Source organism: Coffea arabica, chromosome 7e, assembly GCF_036785885.1.
Source record: "Coffea arabica cultivar ET-39 chromosome 7e, Coffea Arabica ET-39 HiFi, whole genome shotgun sequence".
Taxonomy (NCBI): domain Eukaryota; kingdom Viridiplantae; phylum Streptophyta; class Magnoliopsida; order Gentianales; family Rubiaceae; genus Coffea; species Coffea arabica.
In genome coordinates, this window is record NC_092323.1 from 45,033,860 (window position 1) to 45,057,086 (window position 23,227).

Genomic DNA, 23,227 nt, shown 5'->3' on the forward strand with positions numbered 1-23,227 from the left:
TCATATTCTGAGGGGTTGCCTACCGTAGGAATGGTCAAAGGCTTCCTACCATAAAGGTTTCCGAGAGAAGACAGTATTTTGGCTAGGGAAATCATTGCTATGATGTGGCTTTTTCTGAACCGTTCGATCTATAATTGAACTCGTAGATCAGATCTACACAAGTATCTGCCCCTTAGTATAGTAGTTGCTTAATCAAGTAAATTTTTAGTCAAGTTTATCTGTTACAAATTTTTTAATAATTTTAACTATAGTAATTTCAAAAAAATTTTAAAATTTTTAAACTATATTTTTCAAAATATTTAAAAATTTACACACTTTAAAAATTTTTTCTACAACTTTTATAATAAATTATAGTAAAGTTTTAAATAAATACAAAAAAAATTCACTTGCCCAAACGGGGCCAAATTGTCAAGACCACACGGCAGCCATATATATTTCAACCAAAAATAATGTGTGAAAGAAAAAAGAAGGGAAATTCAGCACTTACTTTGGAGAGAATGAATACTCTGGGAACAAATGATCTGTTGAATCTGCAAAAATTCCATCTATCTGGTAAGCTAAGTTAAACAAAAAAAAATTAATTTAAAAAAATGAAAAATTTAGCGCTCACTTGAGAGCAAAATGAAACCTCTGGCAATAGATGGCGATCTTGCACCTACTCATTCAAAATTAAGTTTAACGAGAAAATACAAAGAATCGTGTATGCAAGGACTTTTTGTGAGTGAGCTGGTCCACTATAACGGACAAAGAAGTAGTAGTAGTAGCAGCAGCAGTAGTAGCAGCAGCATGCAGCAGCAGCAGGAACTATAGATTAGAGGACCCTTGCAGCCACGGATTTAAGGGGGGGCTGGTGGGGGCTTAAGCCCCCCCCAAGCCGCCGGAAAACCCCCTATATATAGGGGATTCCAAAACTGATTTCCAAAACTCCGTGCATAGCTGATTTCCAAAACTCCGGCATCGCGAAGCTTTTGTTCTTTCCCGGGAACGGCCATGGCACCAAAAGCAGTTCCGCTGAGGTCGAAATGAGCAGGTCCGGAAGTGCATGGATATCCGGGACAAAAATCTGTTATAACAACTCTGACTGGCTGGCCGGAGCATGCCGGATGCTTTGTGCATTTCACCTACAGGATCATTTATTTTCCTTCAAGTAACACTAGCTAGCTATAGTATGTAAGAATGACCTGAGCAATAATAATTAGTTTTACTTTTCTTATTTATTAAAACAAAAAAAAAAGAGAGGAAGTAGTTTTTTTATTTTTCTTTTATTTTTATCCAGAAAATAAAATATTACTACCTACTTGTATATTATGTGTAGCTGGGAGAGCAAGTTAACAAACTAAGAGAAAATAAAATGATAAGATAAAACCAACACATAATAATAATAATGAAACAAAGTAGTTAACATTATGATAAAATGAAAATTTTGGGAAAAAAAAATGGGTGGAGGAAGAGAGGAGGTTTAGGGGGAAACAATTATAAATGGATTAATTGGGTAACCCATTTATACCCGTATACAAAAATTTAAGATACTCATACCCATCTATTCATGGACAAATATGGGTAAATTTAGTTAAATAGATATTCTGATCTAGCTCAAAGGTTGGTGGAGACTAAGAGAGATATTGTGTATCCATTGGTTTATATGCTCTTAAAGTTGGCTTTGATTTTGCCTGTTGCTACAGCTACAGTAGAAAGAGCTTTTTCAGCTATGAATATAGTGAAGAATCGGTTGCGAAATAGAATGGGAGACACTTGGATGAATGATTGTTTAGTTACTTATATTGAGAAAAATATACTTTGTGAAGTTGAAAATGAGAAAGTTGTAAACCGTTATCAAAATATGAAAACTCATCGTGAACAATTGTAAATAGTTTAGTTTGTTTTTGAAATAAAATTATTATTACATTAATAATTTTGAGTTTGTCTTTTTATGTTTTTCATGGCATATACATATCATTTATACTTGTTAGTGAATTTATTTATTTTTTGCTCAAAAAATTAAAAAAAGAGTAGATAAAAAATTTTAGTATTATTTGTGCCCCCACTAAGATTTTTTTCTGGCTCCGCCCCTGGACCCTTGTACAGATTGGTATTCATGCGGAGTGCTGTCCATTATGGATGGTATCTTTTTTTCACTCTAATATCATATTTCCATCTGGTTTAGATGAGTTCAGATCTACAACTTGGATTAGCTATTTTTTGGAGCGTTTTTAAAAAATTTTGCTGTAGCAGAGTTTTTAGATTATATTTTGGGATATTTTCAGAAAATATTTTGGAATATTGAAGAGTAGAAAATTTTTTAAAATATATTTTGAAATATTTTTTTAAAAATTTAAACTAATTTTTAGATTACCTTTTAGAGTATCTTTTAAAAAATTTTATTGTATTTGAAAAACACTCCCATCCAAACAGAGCCAACAAACAACAGGCTGGACATTTTTTTTTTCAAACTTTTTGTGTGAATATTTTAAGACGCTATCTTGTTCACAGAATCACAGAAGATATGGTGTAGCAGAACTTCAGAAGAAGCAATAAAAAAATGTTAAATTCTGTAGTGTAATCGGATATTTGAAGACAGGTGTGAAAAGTAAAGCATATGGCAAAGAAGGTGGCACGTTGCAACCTGACATGTATGGACCAAGAAGGAAATATTTGTACAAAAGCAAGTGGAGACATATAACCGGGGTTTGGAAATATTGTTTACTACATAAGCTCAAAATGTGTTGGGGTGTCACGGAATTAACATAAATATAAAGGATCTAAAAATAAAACATTTGTGAGGAAGCGTAAGCAGTACTAATTACTAAACAAAGCTATCGTGGGGCCACCAAAGAGGAAGCATATTACGTACTAAAGGGAAACTAGTAAATTTTATATTTAACAAATTTTAAATATGTGAAAGTAAAAAATATTTGCCCATAACATACCAGCTCTTTATGAGTTTTTTGCATTACATCAACAAAATACTAACTATTTATGGGTATTTTACTCTAAATCATTATATGTTTGTAACTAAAATTGAAAAAGTATTATACTTATACTTTTACGAAAGGAAAACTAGTAGATTTTGCATTTAACAAATTTTAAATATTTGAAAATAAAAAAGATTGCGCCCATAATATACCAGCTCTTTATGAATTTTTTTGCATTACATCAACAAAATACTAGCTATTTATGGCCATTTTACTCTGAATCACTACATTTATATAAAATACATAAATGTTTGTAGTTAAAATTGAAAAGTAATATACTTATATTTTTACAAAAGAGAAAATGGTAAAATTTGTATTTAACATAAATTAAATATGTTAAAGCAATATTAAAGGTGATTTTATTAGTTACTTAATTTGTTGGTAAGAAACAAGGTTTCTTTTGCAAAATTTGTTCATTAGATTTTTTTTCAAATAATTAGGATATAAAGGTAAATTTTCACAATCTTTTGTTAGCAATAGACCCCCATTTCCTCCTAGGCAGTGACGAAACCAAGATTTTTTCCTTGAAGGGAGGGCCAAAATGATTGATAAATAAAATTATTTTAATATGTTATGTTCAAAATAATTTTCATCTATTTAAATATATGGCATCCTAAAATATCAAATATTAACTTTAATTATAAAGGTATGTCTATTTAATAAATATGTAGTATAGTCATAACTAAAATTAAGACAAGAAATAACATTTGATTAAATATCTTATACGAAAAAATGCACTTTTCATTCTCAAAGTTTGGGTGGTTGGCCAATTTCATTCTCAAAGTTTCACCCCAAACATATTGCATCCTCAAAGTTTCGTAATTTTGGCCAATTAGGGACAATTGACGGGAAATGAAGAATTAATCGTTAGAACCAACGATTTTACCCAACAAAAAATGGGTAAAACCGAATAGAGCCATTTTTAACGGAACAATTGCAACGGACAAAAAACTCAATTCTTCTCCTTCTTCGCTCTGCCTTTCTGTAACCCCAAAATTTTTTTGCCAATCTTTGAAATTTTAACAACCATTATACAACTTTCAAAACAAATAAATTCATTCTAAATTTTTATTTGGGATTATTTCATAAACCAAATCGCGGTCACTTTGTGTAAAGTATCACTTTCCCAAAAAAGACCAGCTCTTTATGGCTTTCCTCCATTATAAGAACAGAGTACCCATTTTTTCGTAACTAAATTTATTTATCGAATAAAATAAAAATAAATCCATTTTCTAATAAAAAACCAGCTCTTTATGGTTTTCCTATATTATAAGAACAGAGTACCCATTTTTTCATAACTAAATTTATTTATCGAATAAAATAAAAATAAATCCATTTTCTAATAAAAGACCAGCTCTTTATAGTTTTCCTCCATTATAAGAATAGAGTACCAATTTTCTCATAAATAAATTTATTTATCAGATAAAATAAAAATAAATCTATTTTTCAATAAAAGACCAGCCCTTTATGGCTTTCCTCCATTATAAGAACAGAGTATCCATTTTTTCATAAACAAATTTATTTATCGGATAAAATAAAAATAAACCCATTTTTTAATAAAAGACCGGCTCTTTAGGACTTTCCTCCATTTTAGGAACAGAATACCCATTTTTCCATAAACAAATTTATTTATCAGATAAAATAAAAATAAACCCATTTTTTCAATAAAACACCGGCTCTTTATGACTTTCCTCCATTATAAGAACAGAGTACCCATTTTGAAGGCAAAAAGGAATTTGTTTATCGGATAAAATAAAAATAAACTCATTTTTCAATAAAACATCAACTCTTTATGACTTTTCTCCATTATAAGAAAAGAGTGCCCATTTTGTCATAAACAAGTAACTTCTTTAATTAGAAACTATCGACCCCTTACCAAAGACGATCAAATGCAGCTAGATGATTTTTTTGCAAGAAAGTTGCCAAAAGCAGTTTTGTGGCTGTAGTTGCTACTTTTTTTTTCAACCATTTTTTTAGCAAGAGTTATCATTAATGTCAATATTGAGATATAGCAAAAATTTTATATGAAATAACAAACCAATTTGTCATTACAAATACAAAACGAGCAACAATATATTATAACCAATACTATCAACAGTACAAAGCACAAAGATACTCAAATCAAATCCTAATTAGGCTTTAATATGTACAACCAAAATTGTCAAGGATAACAAATGCTAAGATAGACCCTGTGCCGATATACAATGAGTATCATGTTTGCATTAATTGGTGAAGTCCATAATCGAAGTAGCTTGTAAGAGCTTCATAGCCAGGTTTACTACAATCCACCATCAACCTACAAAGTCCAATGGAAAAAAAATTATTAAACAGAAATTTACATTGGTAGTTAGATAAATTAAACTTGCATTAGCCTACATATATCAAAGACGTTATGTTTTAATTGCTTTAAAAGATTCACTCACTTAGAGTTCAAGTCAACATTCATCTATTATTTTAGTAAATGGAAAATTAGCCTTTGGTTCCCCATGTGTGAGTTAACACAAGGAACCTCCTCCATAGTCGCGGGTTGCTTACAGCTTCCATCAATTCTTGTATTTCTTCTTCTGAAAGCTTGGATCCCAACCTAGATAACCCAATTTTGAGCTCTTCATAAGTAATGGTACCACTTCTATCCATGTCCATGTTGTTGAACATTTGTCTCAACCCCTTGATTTCTTCTTCTGAAAGGTTTTCTGCAATAACCTTCCAGTAATTTCATGTTTCAGCTATCAATAACTCTAGAAAGAGGAATCATAAAGCAACTATAGAAGGGAAAGTACTCTTATGAATGACTGTCAAATGTATTCACTAGTTCATTATGGAAACCGCGTTGTCCAAAGAAATTTACATATCGATTCATTACCTTTAAAGCCAGCTTTTTCAGCTTGTTCATTGCTCTAAATTGCTTCATCCTTATTTGCACAACACTGTCAATAGGCGTATCTGATGCTTCACCACCTTCCTTGAGCCATTGATGTTCTGGTTCATATATGTTTAGCCAAATTTAGATGATGATCTGAATTATAGGTATGCAATTATTTGGAGGATGTAAACATTATATACTATTTTCTTTCCAAGAAGCGCAATACACACAGTGTTAACTACTGCCACTACATGGAGTGTTATACTCCATACGCTATTTACTCTCTGTACAATATATAATAGTTTCTTTACAGCAACAGGTAAACAGAGCCAAATGACTTGAGAAGGATAGAAAATAATAATATTGAAGGTCAAAAGTTTTTACTATTTACCAAGGGCTTCAGCAGCGGTGATCCTTTTCCGAGGATCCATTGTTAACATTTTCCTAACAAGATCCTTTGCACCAGACGATATTGAAGGCCAGGGAGAGCTTTGGAAATCAAGGCGCCCCGCTAGGATTTCATAAAAAATGCCTTTGTCGTTCTCTGAAGCACAAGCCAATATCACTCAGTATAGCAACTTAAAAGCTAAATAGCAAAAATTAATTCCAAGTGCTAGAATTTAATTCATTCTTCATTGCAGCGTAAGAGAATTAGGGGGTTTGGGACAACAAAAGGGGGTTTGGGACAACAAAAGGGGACAATTAGGGCTGGGCAATGAGAGGTACAGAGGAATGAAAACGAGAGTGGTAAAGAGAGGAGATTGAACAATACAACAAAGCAGGGAAAAAATCAAATCGTGGAAGGAAGAATTCTAGTATGAAAATATGTTGGAGACTACCTAAAATCTTAGATCTGAAATTTTGACGGGCCGTTTTCATTTTGCCTTCCAGTAAGACCCCCTTCTCTACTCCAACTGAGATGCCCATTCACTCTAATCCACTGAGGTAGAAGCCTACAATTTTAAAAAGTTTATCTTGCGATTGTTAAATTGACAAAAAATGCAAGAAACAAGCAATTGACAAAACAGAGATGAAAATAACATATCTGCTTAAAAAACCTGCACCATCGCTTTTCCTTGAAGTCTGCCATTGCATCGGAAGGGTCTTTAAAGTGTGTCCATGATTGTATAAATTTAGATCTAGATGCTAGAGAGGAAGAGAGGAACCATATGTCTACGGGAAACTGAAAATTGATAGAGAGGGAAAGAGAGATAAAAGGAGAAAGGTGTAGGGGAGGTTGCGATTGAACTTTCGAGGGCTCTGATTTGAGAACAATATTTGGGAAAGTAGCCTTGCAAGTATGGAAGACTTGGAATTCATGTGGTGCTAGGCTTGAAAAGTACTGTGCCGGGAATGGTTAAAAAATTTTCAATGCGCGGCTCTGCTAAAAATTGGAAATGAGCAAAATTTTGAAATTTTCACAAAAAAAACCCATGATTTCTCACCAATAACATAGAAACTTTGGCCCACTAGAATCAGTATTTGGAGGGAAGCTTTCCCGCACTTCTTTTGGCCAGAATTTTAACCGAAAAAAGTTCTTGTCCTCACAGAGTATATGATGGCTCCAATTTTTGGTGAAGTATTGTCATTTTCCTTGCTATAAGCCTCTTAATAGCGTCAACCTCTCCACTTCTTGCTAAAGTTGTTGTCGCTAATACCCTTTTTTGTTGTAGTGAACGGAGGAAAACTATAAAGAATTGGTATTTTATTGAAAAATATATTTATTTTTTCATCCAATAAATAAATTTATTTATGAAAAAATGGGTACTTTGTTCTTCTAATAGAAGAAAACTATAAAGAGTTGGTGTTTTATTGAAAAAACGGGTTCACTTTTATTTTATTCGATAAATAATATTTTTTTAGAAAAATGGGTACTATATTCTTATTGTAAGGATCGAAAACAACCAAATAGAAGAGATAAACAATGTACAGATCACAAATGTAACAATAAATAAATAAAAAGAAAGAATTGCAAACCAATTAACTACCCAACTCCTCTTGAGCTTGTAGATTAATTCAAACAAGTTTCTTCAAATTGATGAATTACAATCACTCTTGTGTACAAAGGAAGGTTCACCTCCTCCTTGCCCCGAACTCCACTCGGTCAAGGTAGGACGTTTTACTATCCCTTAGGACAACCCTCACAGAGTTACACTCATGAAGTATTCACTCACAAATGAAAAGTTTACAATGAACCTCACACCACTAAGACTACAAATCTTCCTTGAAGAGTATTTTCTCACTAAAATCACTCTAGATCTTTTGTATCTTCAGTGTGCAAAAGTTGTTTGATGTATCTGACCAACCACTATTTATATAGGACCAAAAAAGTGCCTCATTAACACTTCCAACGGATAGAAAGTAATTGAAAAGTCAACTAGCCGTTGGAGTATCGGACTTCCGGTGCTCCTGTTTTTTGCGTCCGACAGCAGGCAGTGAGTTTGAGAAATTTTTTTCAATTCTATCAGACGTCCGGTGCAAGTTTTTTGTGCGTCCGACAGCAAACAAAGAGATTTGAAAAATCATCTTGTTTTTATCGGACGTCCGGTGGAGACATATTCAGCGTCCGATCGAGGTCAGTGATCATAAAAGACTTGGCTTATTATCTTCGGATGTCTGAGTGTGAGTTCTTCATGCGTCCAAAATTACTCAATGGTTGTCGGCCGTCCGATATGGTTCTTTTGTGCGTCCGACAGCTTCAGCATACTTTGTCCCTTCCAAATGTGCTTAATATCTGAACCTGATTTGTTTCATTTCTGAAAAAACCTTTAAGAAGATATTAGTAACATCTATTTGTTTTGTAATCATCAAAAGTTAGGGATCAAGGTCAACATTCTCTCCCTTTTTGATGATGACAAAACACAATGGATGGAAGAAAGAAAAAGATTGAGCATAAACTCCCCCTCACTCATTGCATCCAAATTTATAATCTCAAAATAACTCCCTCTTACACATAGCATCCATATTTCTCCCCATTTTTGTCATCATAAAATGAGAGTAAAAATATCATATCGTAATCTAGCAACAATAACAGAAAATCTAATATTTCAAACAAAAAAAAAATAGAGAAATGATACCAGAGTTCAGCAATTACCAATATGTCAACATATCACAGAGAGTTTAACAAAGCAAATCATCATTAGATTAGAATTGTTCTTTTCTCCCCTTTTTGACATCATACAAATTTAGTAATATTCAAAAATATCAAGAAAAACTCAGTTCAAAGCATCAGAAACTTCATAAGAATTACAGAAAAGCATTATAAACAGGAATCTCACCAATTTTACCAATATTTCCTACTTGTTAGAGTTAGCATCATGTCTAACTATCCACATGCATTTCATGCATCTTCTCATGTTTTTTCTCACATAACAATCATTTTTCATGTGACCTTTTTGACAACAAAAATTACACATAATCAAAGAATTATTTATATAAACAGGTTTAATAAATCTTATTTGTCTTCTCTTATAAATAGCAAATTCATTGGAATTAGAATTCAACCTATTCTTTTGAAAACAGACTTGTTTCTTGTGTTTAAGCAACTCATTTAGACCATCCATTCTTCTTTTCAAATCACCTTGTTCCTTTTTGAACAATTCACAAAGCTTTGTTTTTTTATCAAGCTCTAAGTGTAAAACAGTATCACTCTTTTTGAAGTAATCATTTTCAGTTTTCAACTTTTTGTTTTGTTGAAAAAGATTTGCATTGTCTTAAAGAAGAAAACTAATTTTATGTTTTAATTCCTTGTTTCTAGCATAAGATTCTTTCAAACTATCATGCAATTTTATAATGAAAGATTCAAAATCATCATCAGTTTCATCATAACTTTCAAATTGAGAGTTAGAAGATGTTACCTCATCATCTCCAATAGTCATGAAATCCAATTGAGCAGATTCTTCTCCCTCTTCAATTTCACCATCGGAGTTGCATTCATTCCAGGTGAACTGGAAGTTATTAAATCTGGGTTTTCTTTCACCTTTTCTCTTCTTCATTGGACACTCACTTGCATTGTGTCCAGATTGACCGCATTCAAAGCAATTATCAGTTTGCTTTTTGTTGAACTCTAGCTTCCCTTTGTTTCTTGAGTTGTTGAACTGATTTGGGAATGATTTACTAGGTCCTCCTTTTTTGAATCTCCTCTTGTTGAGAATTCTCTTCAAACTTTTCGTGATGAGTGCAATATCACTGTCATCACCTTCCATGTCATCTTCATTTAAGGAGGCTGAATTATCTTCATCATGAGATGTCTTTAGAGCAATGTTCCTTCTTACTTTCGCATCCTCTTCCTCTTGCATTTTGGACTTAAGGTTCAGCTCATAAGATGTTAGAGAATTAATAAGAGATTCAATGGGTAAGGAATTTAGATCTTTAGTTTCTTCAATGGCAGTAACTTTACTTTCCCAATCTTTAGACAGAGCATTCAAGATTTTTCTGTTTTTCTCTCCTAAGGTATATTCTTTTTCCAGAACCTCTAAATCTTTAATAAGATCATTGAATCTACAATACATTTGATCAATATTTTCATGAGATTCCATCTTAAACGACTCATATTTAGTAATCAAGATAGATTTTTTCTGTTCTCTAACATTCTCACTACCTTCATGAATATCTTTCAATTTGTCCCAAATTTCTTTAGCTGACTTGCAACCCTTGACTCTAATAGATTCATTTGAGTCTAAAGTACAAAATAATATATTCATGGCCTTTGCATTTAAGGTGAGATGAATTTTATCTGCAGCAGTCAGTTCACTTCTTATTTTTGGTCTAGATGTACGAGTATTTTCATCTATAAGAGAGGCATCATATGGACCTTCACTAATAATAAACCATAATTCAATATCAATAGATTGCAAAAAGATAATCATTCTTTCTTTCCAACTCAAATAATTTGACCAATTAAACATAGGTGGTCTAATCATAGAATGTACTTTAAAAAATATGGCATTATTGGTTGTCATCTTTACTCCTAAGCCGCTTGAGCTTAATCTCTAGGAGATCAAATTCTAATACCAATTGTAAGAATCGAAAACAACCAAGTAGAAGAGATAAACAATGTACAGATCACAAATGTAACAATAAGTAAATAAAAAGGAAAGAATTAATAAATTAACTACCCAACTCCTCTTGAGCTTGTAGATTAATTCAAACAAACTTCTTCAAATTGATGAATTACAATCACTTTTGTGTACAAAGGAAGATTCACCTCCTCCTTGCCCCGAACTCCACTCGGTCAAGTTAGGACGTTTTACTATCCCTCAGGACAACCCTCACAGAGCTACACTCATGAAGTATTTACTCACGAATGAAAAGCTTACAATGAACCTCGCACCACTAAGATTACAAATCTTCCTTGAAGAGTATTTTCTCACTAAAATCACTCTAGATCTTTTATATCTTCAGTGTGCAAAAGTTGTTTGATATATCTGACCAACCACTATTTATATAGGACCAAGAAAGTGCCTCATTAACACTTCCAACGGATAGAAAGTAGCTAAAAAGTCAACTAGCCGTTGGAGTATCGGACGTCCGGTGCTCCTGTTTTTTGCGTCCGACAGCAGGCAGTGAGTTTGAGAAATTTTCTTCAATTCTATCGGACGTCCGGTGCAAGCTTTTTGTGCGTCCGACAGCAAACAAAGAGATTTGAGAAATCATCTTGTTTCTATCAGACGTCCGGTGGAGACATATTCAGCGTCCGATCGAGGTCAGTGATCATAGAAGACTTAGCTTATTATCTTCGAACGTCTGAGTGTGAGTTCTTCATGCGTCCGAAGTTACTCAATGGTTGTCGGCCGTCCGATATGGTCCTTTTGTGCGTCCGACAGTTTCAGCATACTTTGTCCCTTCCAAATGTGCTTAATCTCTGAACCTGATTTGTTTCATTTCTGAAAAAACTTTTGAGAAGATATTAGTAACATTCATTTGTTTTGTAATCATCAAAAGTTAGGGATTAAGATCAAAACTTATAATGGAGGAAAGTCATAAAGAACTAGTTTTTTATTGAAAAAAGAGTTTATTTTTATTTTATTTAATAAACAAATTTGTTTATGGCAAAATGAATACTCTTTTCTTATAAGGGAAGAAAGTCATAAAGAGCTGATATTTTATTGAGAAACGGGTTTATTTTTATTTTTTCGATAAATAAATTTTTTTATTCGATAAATAAATTTGTTTATGGCAAAATGGGTGCACAGTTCTTATAATAGAGGAAAGGCATAACGAGTTAGAATTTTATTGAAAAACGGGTTTATTTTTATTTTATCCGATAAATAATTTTTTTTTAGGAAAAGGGGTACTTTGTTCTTATAATGGAGGAAAGCGATAAAAAGTTAATTTTTTATTGGAAAACGGGTTTATTACAATTTTATTCCAGCCAACTGTGACCCATTTTCCCACTAACCTAAGGTAGACAGACTAAATTATTGAGTTTGTTAACCACAGTCAAAATTAACACAGAAGCAACTGAATCAAATCACTCAATCCTTTATGGCTTATACCAAATTAATACTAGAAAGCTCATTTGAAATAACAATAAAATATTTTATAAATGATTAAAATTTAATACATTAGTTAGTAAGTACTCGTAACATACTTGTATAATGCATGATTATATGTATAATTTAAAATTCTTTTGTACTTATATATTTTAAAATATTCTGTGAAAAATATTTTGACCTTTCACATGACCTTAGAAAATAATAAAATTTTATCGTATTATAAAATAATAATTTTATTTTATTATATTCATAGGTGTTAAATTATAAAATTTTGATATAGAAACAAGTGATATTCTACGTGTAACTAGAAAGATTTGTTGTTATTGTTATCCAAACTTTCAAACTTTTCAAAAATTGAAAATGAATACAAACTTATGATAAGACAAAATTTTATTATATATTTTACAAGGTTACTTTTCATAGTATTTTAAAATATATAAATACAAAAAATATTAAATTATACCTATAATCATTTATTATACAGGTATATTATGAGTACTTACTAACTAAGATTTATCCCCACATTTGTATAGTTTGTTGTGACAATCAGGTTTATCCCCACATTTGTTTGAGTTTTGATTACAATGGATATAAGCTATTCCCTCCAAACCCCAAATTTTGAATTATAACATTCAACCAAAACATGCTCAAACTCTCAGGCTCGATCGTACAAGGACAGCTAGTGTGAATATCCGTGCTACACATGGTGCTTACATTATTAAAATAAATCAAAAGATTATACCATTTTAATTTGAAAAAAGTTAAAAAAATTATACCAACGTAATTAAAATTTAAGATTTGTCTAACAATAGTTCAAAGTATGAAAAAAACTGTAAATCATTCAAGAATTGTGTTTTTGTAAAAGATGGATCTTAAAATAATAATAATAATTTACATTAGAAAATGAATGATATATGGATAGAAATAAATGTAATTGCATGTTTTTTTATTTTAAAATGAAATACTTACCAATATTATGCATTCGATTTGATAATCTTATATATATGCATTATGAGAATATATATATATATGTGTATATGTGTGTGTGTGTGTGAATTAACTACCTTTGAATTAATTTTTATTAAAAAAATTATTTATTTTTAATGCCTTTATAATTTGTGAATGATTGTGAGAGTAAAATATATTATGACAATAAGATATGTTGAATTGTGAAAATTGTAATTTAAACAGGCTTCTAAATTTTGGATATTTGACTTTCGTAGTTGCGAATTTCTTAAATTAACGGTTAGTTATTACTCTAAGTGATATGATAAGTGTCAGTAATAAATGTGAGATGTGAATTGAAATTTGCAGATATCATTTTACAGTGGTGGTTTTTATCCGTTAATTAAAGTTTAGGAGTTTGAATTTTATGGGGTAGTGGAAAAAACATGAGGAAAATGTGAAAAAAATATAAGTATGATTATAGGATTTGTAGGGCGGGTTACATGATTAGTTAAGAGATAAATATTTTTTAATTATAAAAATGTAAAATTCTATTAAAATAGCATTCAGACTTTTGATAATTTTGGAAGCTCCTTATCCAAAACCCCCTCAGCAATACATATAGATATAGATACTAAACGATAGTTATGATAGATATAGATATAGCGAAATAGTTTTTACCTGATATAACATGTTGTTGCACTTTTAGCGATCATTTGATTTATTGTTGGACCTATTCACCTAAATAAAATAACACCTAAAATTATGGAAGTAAGTTTCCTATCTAAAATAGTAAGTTAAGTGTAATAGATTAGTAACTTTTATACCTCAAAAGGTATATTGAAATAAATATTAAACTTAATTTTTAAATAAATAGATTACTACTTGATATCCCAAACTTACTTTTAAAAGAGTAAGTTTAGTTCAAATAACAGTAAGTTTTTATACATAAATAGTAATTCTTACTAATAACATGGCAATAAAAATGATTAAGGATCAAAATTTACCATTTTTTGGAATGCATGTACAATTTTTACATTAAAACCTTATCTCAAAGTAGTATTAGGAAGTTTATTTGAAATAATGATAAGATGTTTTTATTAATGATTCAAACTTAGTACCTTAGTTAGTAAGCACTCATAATATACCTTAGTAAGTTTAATTCAAGTAATAGTAAGTTTTTATACATAAATAGTAATTATTACTGATAACATGGCAAATTTGATTAATAATCAAGATTTATTGATTTATGGGACGCATGTACTATTTTACTTTAAAACTTATCTCAAACTAGTATTAGGAAGTTTATTTGAAATAACGATAAGATGTTTTATCAATGATTAAATCTTAGTACCTTAGTTAGTAAGTACTCATAATATACTCGTATAATACATGATTATAGGTATAATTTAAATTTTTTTGTACTTATATATTTTAAAATACTATGAAAAATAGTATGAACTAAACTTACTCTGCAAAAAGTAAATTTCGGATATGCAGTAGTAATTTATTTTTAAAAAATTTAAGTTGCATATTTATTTCAATTTACGCTTGAACATACATCGATCGGTGCTCTCCGGATGCGTCCAAACTCCAGTGAATGTCTTTAAATTAAATTCTAATCAAAGTAGTATCCAAAATGTAATGATTCAGAGTAAAATGCCCATAAAACTTAGTACAAGGACAGCTAGTGTGAATATCCGTGCTATCCAAAATATTTATGTATTTTACATAAATATAATGATTCAGAGTAAAATGCCCATAAATAGATAGTATTTTGTTGATGTAATGCCCATAATCGGTGGCCCCAGGATGGCTTTGTTTAGTAATTAGTACTGCTTACGCTTCCTCACAAATGTTTTATTCTTAGGCCCTTTATATTTATGTTAATTCTGTGACATCCCAACACATTTTGAGCTTATGCAGTGCACAATATTTCCAAACCCCGGTTATAAGTCTCCACTTGCTTTTGTACAAATATTCCCTTCTTGGTCCATACATGTCAGGTTGCAACGTGCCACCTTCTTTGCCATATGCTTTACTTTCCACACCTCTTCTTTGACTACTAGATTTGGATGTTGCTGCGGTATGTTTAGGAGTCAGAGAAGAGGTGTGGAAAGTTACTGCGGTATGATTGTGGCTACAAATGGTAGGGAAAGTGTGTTGGATAGACACGTGTAAAGGTCTTTTGTGACCTGGAACCTGAAGACTTGTTGGACATTGATTTGTTGGACAAATTATTAGGACATATATCCTAATCATTTGCTCCCTTCAATGTCCAACATAATTAATTTGTTGGTAAGAATTTGGATAGTGTATTATTTGAAATATTATTTGGAATAATTACTGTAGCATTTTTTGTGATGTGATGTATGTGAGATAAAAAAGTGATTGAGAATATAAAAAGGTAGGTTGGGAAATGTGTTTGTGATGCAAGCAAAATATTATTTAAAATAATTGAGGTATCCAAACACTCCCATAGGTTTCTTTTGCAAAATTTGTTCATTAGATTTTTCCAAATAATTAGGATATAAAGGTAAATTTTCACAATCTTTTGTTAGCAATAGACCCCAATTTCCTCCTAGGCAGTGACGAAGCCAAGATTTTTTCCTTGGAGGGAGGGCCAAAATGATTGACAAATAAAATTATTTTAATATGTTATGTTCAAAATAATTTTCATCTATTTAAAAATATGGCATCCTAAAATATCAAATATTAACTTTAATTATAAAGGTACGTCTATTTAATAAATATGTAGTATAGTCATAACTAAAATTAAGACAAGAAATAACATTTGATTAAATATCTTATAGGAAAAAATGCACTTTTCATCCTCAAAGTTTGGGTGGTTGGCCAATTTTATCCTCAAAGTTTCACCCCAAACATATTGCATCCTCAAAGTTTCGTAATTTTGGTCAATTAAGGACAATTGATGAGAAATGAAAAATTGATCGTTAGAACCAACGATTTTACCCAACAAAAAATGGGCAAAACCGAATGGAGCCATTTTTAACGGAATAATTGCAACGGACAAAAAAAAGCTCAATTCTTTTCCTTCTTCCCTCTGCCTTTCCGCAACCCCAAATTTTTTTTGCCAATTTCCGGAGTTTTAACGACCGTTATACAACTTTCAAAACAAATAAATTCATTCTAAATTTTTATTTGGGATTATTTCATAAATCAAATCGTGGTCACTTTCCGTAAAGTATCACTTTCCCATAAAAGACTAGCTCTTTATGGCTTTTCTCCATTATAAGAACAGAGTATCATTTTTATTACCATGTTATTAGTAAGAATTACTATTTATGTATAAAAACTTACTGTTATTTGAACTAAACTTACTCTTTTAAAAGTAAGTTTGGGATATAAAGTAGTAATCTATTTATTTAAAAATTAAGTTTAATATTTATTCCAATTTACCTTTTAAGGTATAAAAGTTACTAATTTATTAGGCTTAACTTACTATTTTAGATAGGAAACTTACTTCCATAATTTTAGGTGTTATTCTATTTAGGTGAATAGGTCCAACAATAAATCAAATGATCGCTAAAAGTGCAACAACATGTTATATTAGGTAAAAACTATTTCGCTACCATAACTATCGTTTAGTATATCTATATGTATTGCTGAGGGGGTTTTGGATAAGGAACTTCCAAAATTGTCAAAAGTTTGAATGCTATTTTAATAGAATTTTACATTTTTAGAATTAAAAAATATTTATCTCTTAACTAATCATGTAACCGCTCCTACAAATCCTATAATTATACTCATATTTTTCCCACATTTTCCTCACGTTTTTTCCACTACCCTATAAAATTCAAACTCCTAAACTTTAACTAACAGATAATAACCACCCCTGTAAAATGATATCTGCAAATTTCAATTCACATCTCACATTTATTACTGACACTTATCATATCACTGATAGTAATAACTAATCTTTAATTTGAGAAATTCGCAACTACAAAAGTCAAATATCCAAACTTTAGTAGCCTGTTTAAATTACAATTTTCACAATTCAACATATCTATGTCATAATATATTTTTCTCTCACAATCATTCACAAATTATAAAGGGATTAAAAAATAAATAATTTTTTAATAAAAAATTAATTCAAAGGTAGTTAATTCACACACACACACATACATATATACATATATATATTCTCATAATATAAACTAAAATTATAAAAAAATTAGGAGGGCTAACTTTTTTTTACACAAATATTTACACATTATGAATTAAAATTTTTAAAACTTTGGGAAGAAAGGACCTATGGCCCCGATTAGCCCCTATTAGTTTGGGAGTGTTTGGATAGCAGATTTTTCCAAATAATATTTTGCTTACATCATAAACACATTTTTCAACCCACCTTTTTATCTCACATACATAATATCACAAAAAGTACTATCGTAATTATTTCAAATAATATTTTAAATAACACTCTATCCAAACAAATTTCAATAGCGTTTTAGTTCCAAACCTGCAAGATTACAAAAGAGAAAATAACTGATCACAAAATGAATTTTACACTATGGTGATCCCACCCAAATGTAGTTATTTCACACACACGCACACATATATACTTATATATATTGTGATAATATAAACTAAAATTATAATAAATTTGGAGGACCTGTTTTATTTTACACAAATATTTATATAATATGAATTAAAATTTTTAAAACTTGGGGAGGAGGGCTATGACCTCCATTAGCCCCCATTGGTTCCATTATTGATTTCAATGGCATCTTAATTTCAAACCTACAAGATTACAAAGAAAGAAAATAACTAATCACAAAGCGAATATCACACCATAGTGATCCCAATGAAATATTTTAAAAAGATACAGCAAGTTCACTTCAAAAAAAATACAAGTCTTGCTGAACTTTTTTTGTAGTACGAATTCTTCAAAATTCAATAGAATTAATTAAACCACCAATATTAATTTTCATACTAAAAGTTGATTGGTATAAAAAATGTTCGCACCTTTGTACAAGATTATCAAATCGAATGCATAATGTTGGTAAGTATTTCATTTTAAAATCAAATAAAACTTGCAATTACATTTATTTCTATCCATATATTATTCATTTTCTAATATAAATTATTATTATTATTTTAAGATCCATCTTCCGCAAAAACACAATTGTTGAATGATTTATAGTTTTTGTCATACTTTGAACTATTGTTAGACAAATCTTAAATTTTAATTATGTTGGTAAAATAAACTTCAATGTCCAACAAATTTTAATTATGTTGGTAAGAAACAAGGTTACTTAATTATGTTGGTATAATTTTTTTAACTTTTTTCAAATTAAAATGGTATAATTTTTTAATTTATTTTAATAATGTAAGCACCGTGCGTTGCACGGATATTCACACTAGTTGTCCTTGTATGACCGAGCCTGAGAGTTTGAGCATGTTTTAGTTGAATGTTATAATTCAAAATTTGGGGTTTGGAGGGAATAGGTTATATCCATTGTAATCAAAACTCAAACAAAAGTGGGGATAAGCCTGGTTGTCACAACGAACTATATAAAGTGGATTTTTTTATTTATTTGCACAATGCTACCTTATTTTTACATGCATCAGAATGGATTGATTACAAGTTGCATTTGCTTGCCTTTTGCTAGAATTTTGGCTAATTAACAAATTATACTAATTGTAGAAAAGTAAGTTTGTAATCATTTTCAATTTTTGAAAAGTTTGAAAGTTTGGATAATAATAACAACAAATCTTCCTAGTTACATGTAGAATATCACTTGTTTCTATATCACAATTTTTATAACTTAACACCTATGAATATAATAAGATAAAATTATTATTTTATAATACGATAAAATTTTATTATTTTCTAAGGTTATGTGAAAGGTCAAAATATTTTTCACAAAATATTTTAAAATATATAAGTACAAAAGAATATTAAATTATACATATAATCATGCATTATACAAGTATGTTACGAGTACTTGCTAACTAATGTACTAAATTTTAATCATTTATAAAATATTTTATTATTATTTCAAATAAGCTTCCTAGTATTCATTTGGTATAAGCCATAAAGGATTGAGTGATTTGAGTCAGCTGCTTCTGTGTTAATTTTGATTGTGGTTAACAAACTCAATGATTTAGCCCGTCTAACTTAGGTTAGTGGGAAAATGGGTCACAGTTGGCTGGAATAAAATTGTAATAAACCCGTTTTTCAATAAAAAAAATGAACTTTTTATGACTTTTCTCCATTATAAGAACAGAGTATTCATTTTCCTAAAAAAAAAATTATTTATCAGATAAAATAAAAATAAACCCATTTTTCAATAAAATCCTAACTCTTTATGCCTTTCCTCTATTATAAGAACCGTGTACCCATTTTGCCATAAACAAATTTATTTATCGGATAAAAAAAATTTATTTATCGAAAAAATAAAAATGAACCCGTTTCTCAATAAAACATCAGCTCTTTATGGCTTTCCTCCCTTATAAGAAAAGAGTATCCATTTTGCCATAAATAAATTTGTTTATCGAATAAAATAAAAATAAGCTCTGTTTTCAATAAAAAACCAGTTCTTTATGACTTTCCTCCATTATAAGAATATAGTACCCATTTTTCTAAAAAAAATATTATTTATCGAATAAAATAAAAATGAACCCGTTTTTTAATAAAACACAAGTTCTTTATAGTTTTCCTCTATTATAAGAATAGAGTATCCATTTTTTCATAAATAAATTTATTTATCGGATGAAAAAATAAATATATTTTTCAATAAAATACCAGTTCTTTATGATTTTCCTCCGTTCACTACAACAAAAAAGGGTATTAGCGACAACAACTTTAGCAAGAAGTAGAAAGCTTGACGCTCTTAAGAGGTTTATAGCAAGGAAAAGGACAATACCTCACCGAAAATTGGAGCCATCATATACTCTGCGAGAGCAAGGACTTTTCTCGCTTAAAATTCTCGCCAAAAGGAGCGCGGGAAAGCTTCCCTCCAAATACTAATTCTAGTGGCCCAAAGTTTCTATGTTATTGGTGAGAAATCATGGGTGTTTTTTTTGTGAAAATTTCAAAATTTTGCTCCCTTCCAATTTTTAGCAGAGCCGCGCATTGAAAATTTTTTAACCATTCCCGGCACAGCACTTGTCAAGCCTAGCACCACATGAATTCCAAGCCTTCCATACTTGCAAGGCTACTTTCCCAAATATTGTTCTCAGATCAGAGCCCTCGAAAGTTCAATCGCAACCTCCCCTACACCTTTCTCCTTTTATCTCTCTTTCCCTCTCTATCAATTTTCAGTTTCCCGTAGACATATGGTTCCTCTCTTCCTCTCTAGCATCCAGATCTGAATTTATACAATCATGGACACACTTTAAAGACTCTTCCGATGCAATGGCAGACTTCAAGGAAAAGCGATGGTGCAGGTTTTTTAAGCAGATATGTTATTTTCATCTCTGTTTTGTCAATTGCTTGTTTCTTGCATTTTTGGTCAATTTAACAATCGCAAAATAAACTTTTCAAAATTGTAGGCTTCTACCTCAGTGGATTGGAGTGAATGGGCATCTCAGTTGGAGTAGAGAAGGGGGTCTTACTGGAAGGCAAAATGAAAACGACCCATCAAAATTTCAGATCTAAGATTTCAGGTAGTCTCCAACATATTAGTCTCCAACATATTTTCATACTAGAATTCTTCCTTCCACGATTTGATTTTTTCCCTGCTTTGTTGTATTGTTCAATCTCCTCTCTTTACCACTCTCGTTTTCATTCCTCCGTACCTCTCGTTGCCCAGCCCTAATTGTCCCCTTTTGTTGTCCCAAACCCCCTAATTCTCTTACGCTGCAATGAAGAATGAATTAAATTCTAGCACCTGGAATTAATTTTTGCTATTTAGCTTTTAAGTTGCTATACTGAGTGATATTGGCTTGTGCTTCAGAGAACGACAAAGGCATTTTTGATGAAATCCTAGCGGGGCGCCTTGATTTCCAAAGCTCTCCCTGGCCTTCAATATCGTCTGGTGCAAAGGATCTTGTTAGGAAAATGTTAACAATGGATCCTCGGAAAAGGATCACCGCTGCCGAAGCCCTTGGTAAATAGTAAAAACTTTTGACCTTCAATATTATTATTTTCTGTCCTTCTCAAGTCATTTGGCTCTGTTTACCTGTTGCTGTAAAGAAACTATTATATATTGTACAGAGAGTAAATAGCGTATGGAGTATAACACTCCATGTAGTGGCAGTAGTTAACACTGTGTGTATTGCGCTTCTTGGAAAGAAAATAGTATATAATGTTTACATCCTCCAAATAATTGCATACCTATAATTCAGATCATCATCTAAATTTGGCTAAACATATATGAACCAGAACATCAATGGCTCAAGGAAGGTGGTGAAGCATCAGATACGCCTATTGACAGTGTTGTGCAAATAAGGATGAAGCAATTTAGAGCAATGAACAAGCTGAAAAAGCTGGCTTTAAAGGTAATGAATCGATATGTAAATTTCTTTGGACAACGCGGTTTCCATAATGAACTAGTGAATACATTTGACAGTCATTCATAAGAGTACTTTCCCTTCTACAGTTGCTTTATGATTCCTCTTTCTAGAGTTATTGATAGCTGAAACATGAAATTACTGGAAGGTTATTGCAGAAAACCTTTCAGAAGAAGAAATCAAGGGGTTGAGACAAATGTTCAACAACATGGACATGGATAGAAGTGGTACCATTACTTATGAAGAGCTCAAAACTGGGTTATCTAGGTTGGGATCCAAGCTTTCAGAAGAAGAAATACCAGAATTGATGGAAGCTGTAAGCAACCCGCGACTATGGAGGAGGTTCCTTGTGTTAACTCACACATGGGGAACCAAAGGCTAATTTTCCATTTACTAAAATAATAGATGAATGTTGACTTGAACTCTAAGTGAGTGAATCTTTTAAAGCAATTAAAACATAACGTCTTTGATATATGTAGGCTAATGCAAGTTTAATTTATCTAACTACCAATGTAAATTTCTGTTTAATAATTTTTTTTCCATTGGACTCTGTAGGTTGATGGTGGATTGTAGTAAACCTGGCTATGAAGCTCTTGCAAGCTACTTCGATTATGGACTTCGCCAATTAATGCAAACATGATACTCATTGTATATCGGCACAGGGTCTATCTTAGCATTTGTTATTCCTGACAATTTTGGTTGTACATATTAAAGCCTAATTAGGATTTGATTTGAGTATCTTTGTGCTTTGTACTGTTGATAGTATTGGTTGTAATATATTGTTGCTCGTTTTGTATTTGTAATGACAAATTGGTTTGTTATTCATATAAAATTTTTGCTATATCTCAATATTGACATTAATGATACCTCTTGCTAAAAAAATGGTTGAAAAAAAAAGTAGCAACTACAGTCACAAAGCTGCTTTTGGCAACTTTCTTGCAAAAAAATCATCTAGCTGCATTTGATCGTCTTTGGTAAGGGGTCGATGGTTTATAATTAAAGAAGTTACTTGTTTATGACAAAATGGGCACTCTTTTCTTATAATGGAGAAAAGTCATAAAGAGTTGATGTTTTATTGAAAAATGAGTTTATTTTTATTTTATCCGATAAACAAATTCCTTTTTGCCTTCAAAATGGTATTCTGTTCTTATAATGGAGGAAAGTCATAAAGAACTGGTGTTTTATTGAAAAAATGGGTTTATTTTTATTTTATCCGATAAATAAATTTATTTATGAAAAAATGGGTACTTTGTTCTTATAATGGGGGAAAGCCATAAAGGGCTGGTTTTTTTTATTGAAAAATAGATTTATTTTTATTTTATCTGATAAATAAATTTATTTATGAGAAAATTGGTACTCTGTTCTTATAATGGAGGAAAGCTATAAAGAGCTGGTCTTTTATTAGAAAATAGATTTATTTTTATTTTATTCGATAAATAAATTTAGTTATGAAAAAATGGGTACTCTAT

The 23,227-nt window shown here is 30.8% G+C and overlaps 1 protein-coding gene and 2 long non-coding RNA genes across 5 annotated transcripts; 1 reads left to right on the plus strand and 2 right to left on the minus strand.

Annotated features, from left to right (window-relative positions):
- Positions 1 to 5,130: 5,130 nt before the first annotated feature.
- LOC113701317 (uncharacterized) lies at positions 5,131 to 5,946 on the minus strand. Its single transcript, XR_003450891.2, has 3 exons — positions 5,836 to 5,946; positions 5,396 to 5,675; positions 5,131 to 5,268 (listed from the first exon to the last, which is right to left on the minus strand). It is a non-coding gene; the product is annotated as an uncharacterized lncRNA (long non-coding RNA).
- Positions 5,947 to 6,245: 299 nt separating this feature from the next.
- LOC140010969 (uncharacterized) lies at positions 6,246 to 7,088 on the minus strand. The gene is made up of 3 exons (XR_011818166.1): positions 6,894 to 7,088; positions 6,675 to 6,788; positions 6,246 to 6,379 (listed from the first exon to the last, which is right to left on the minus strand). It is a non-coding gene; the product is annotated as an uncharacterized lncRNA (long non-coding RNA).
- A 13,189-nt stretch (positions 7,089 to 20,277) lies between these two features.
- On the plus strand, positions 20,278 to 22,579 carry LOC113701042 (calcium-dependent protein kinase-like). Of its 3 annotated transcripts, XM_072059867.1 has the most exons (6): positions 20,281 to 20,693; positions 20,799 to 20,912; positions 21,203 to 21,355; positions 21,631 to 21,746; positions 21,907 to 22,186; positions 22,314 to 22,579. In XM_072059867.1, the coding sequence occupies exons 2-5, from the start codon at positions 20,825 to 20,827 to the stop codon at positions 22,138 to 22,140; spliced, it is 591 nt and encodes a 196-aa protein (XP_071915968.1). In that variant the 5' UTR covers positions 20,281 to 20,693; positions 20,799 to 20,824; the 3' UTR covers positions 22,141 to 22,186; positions 22,314 to 22,579. The 3 variants fall into 3 exon arrangements, with proteins under 3 accessions (XP_071915969.1, XP_071915968.1, XP_027077296.2); XM_072059868.1 differs by having other exon boundaries at positions 20,278 to 20,912; positions 21,907 to 22,074; XM_027221495.2 differs by having other exon boundaries at positions 20,287 to 20,912.
- The last annotated feature ends 648 nt before the right edge of the window (positions 22,580 to 23,227 follow it).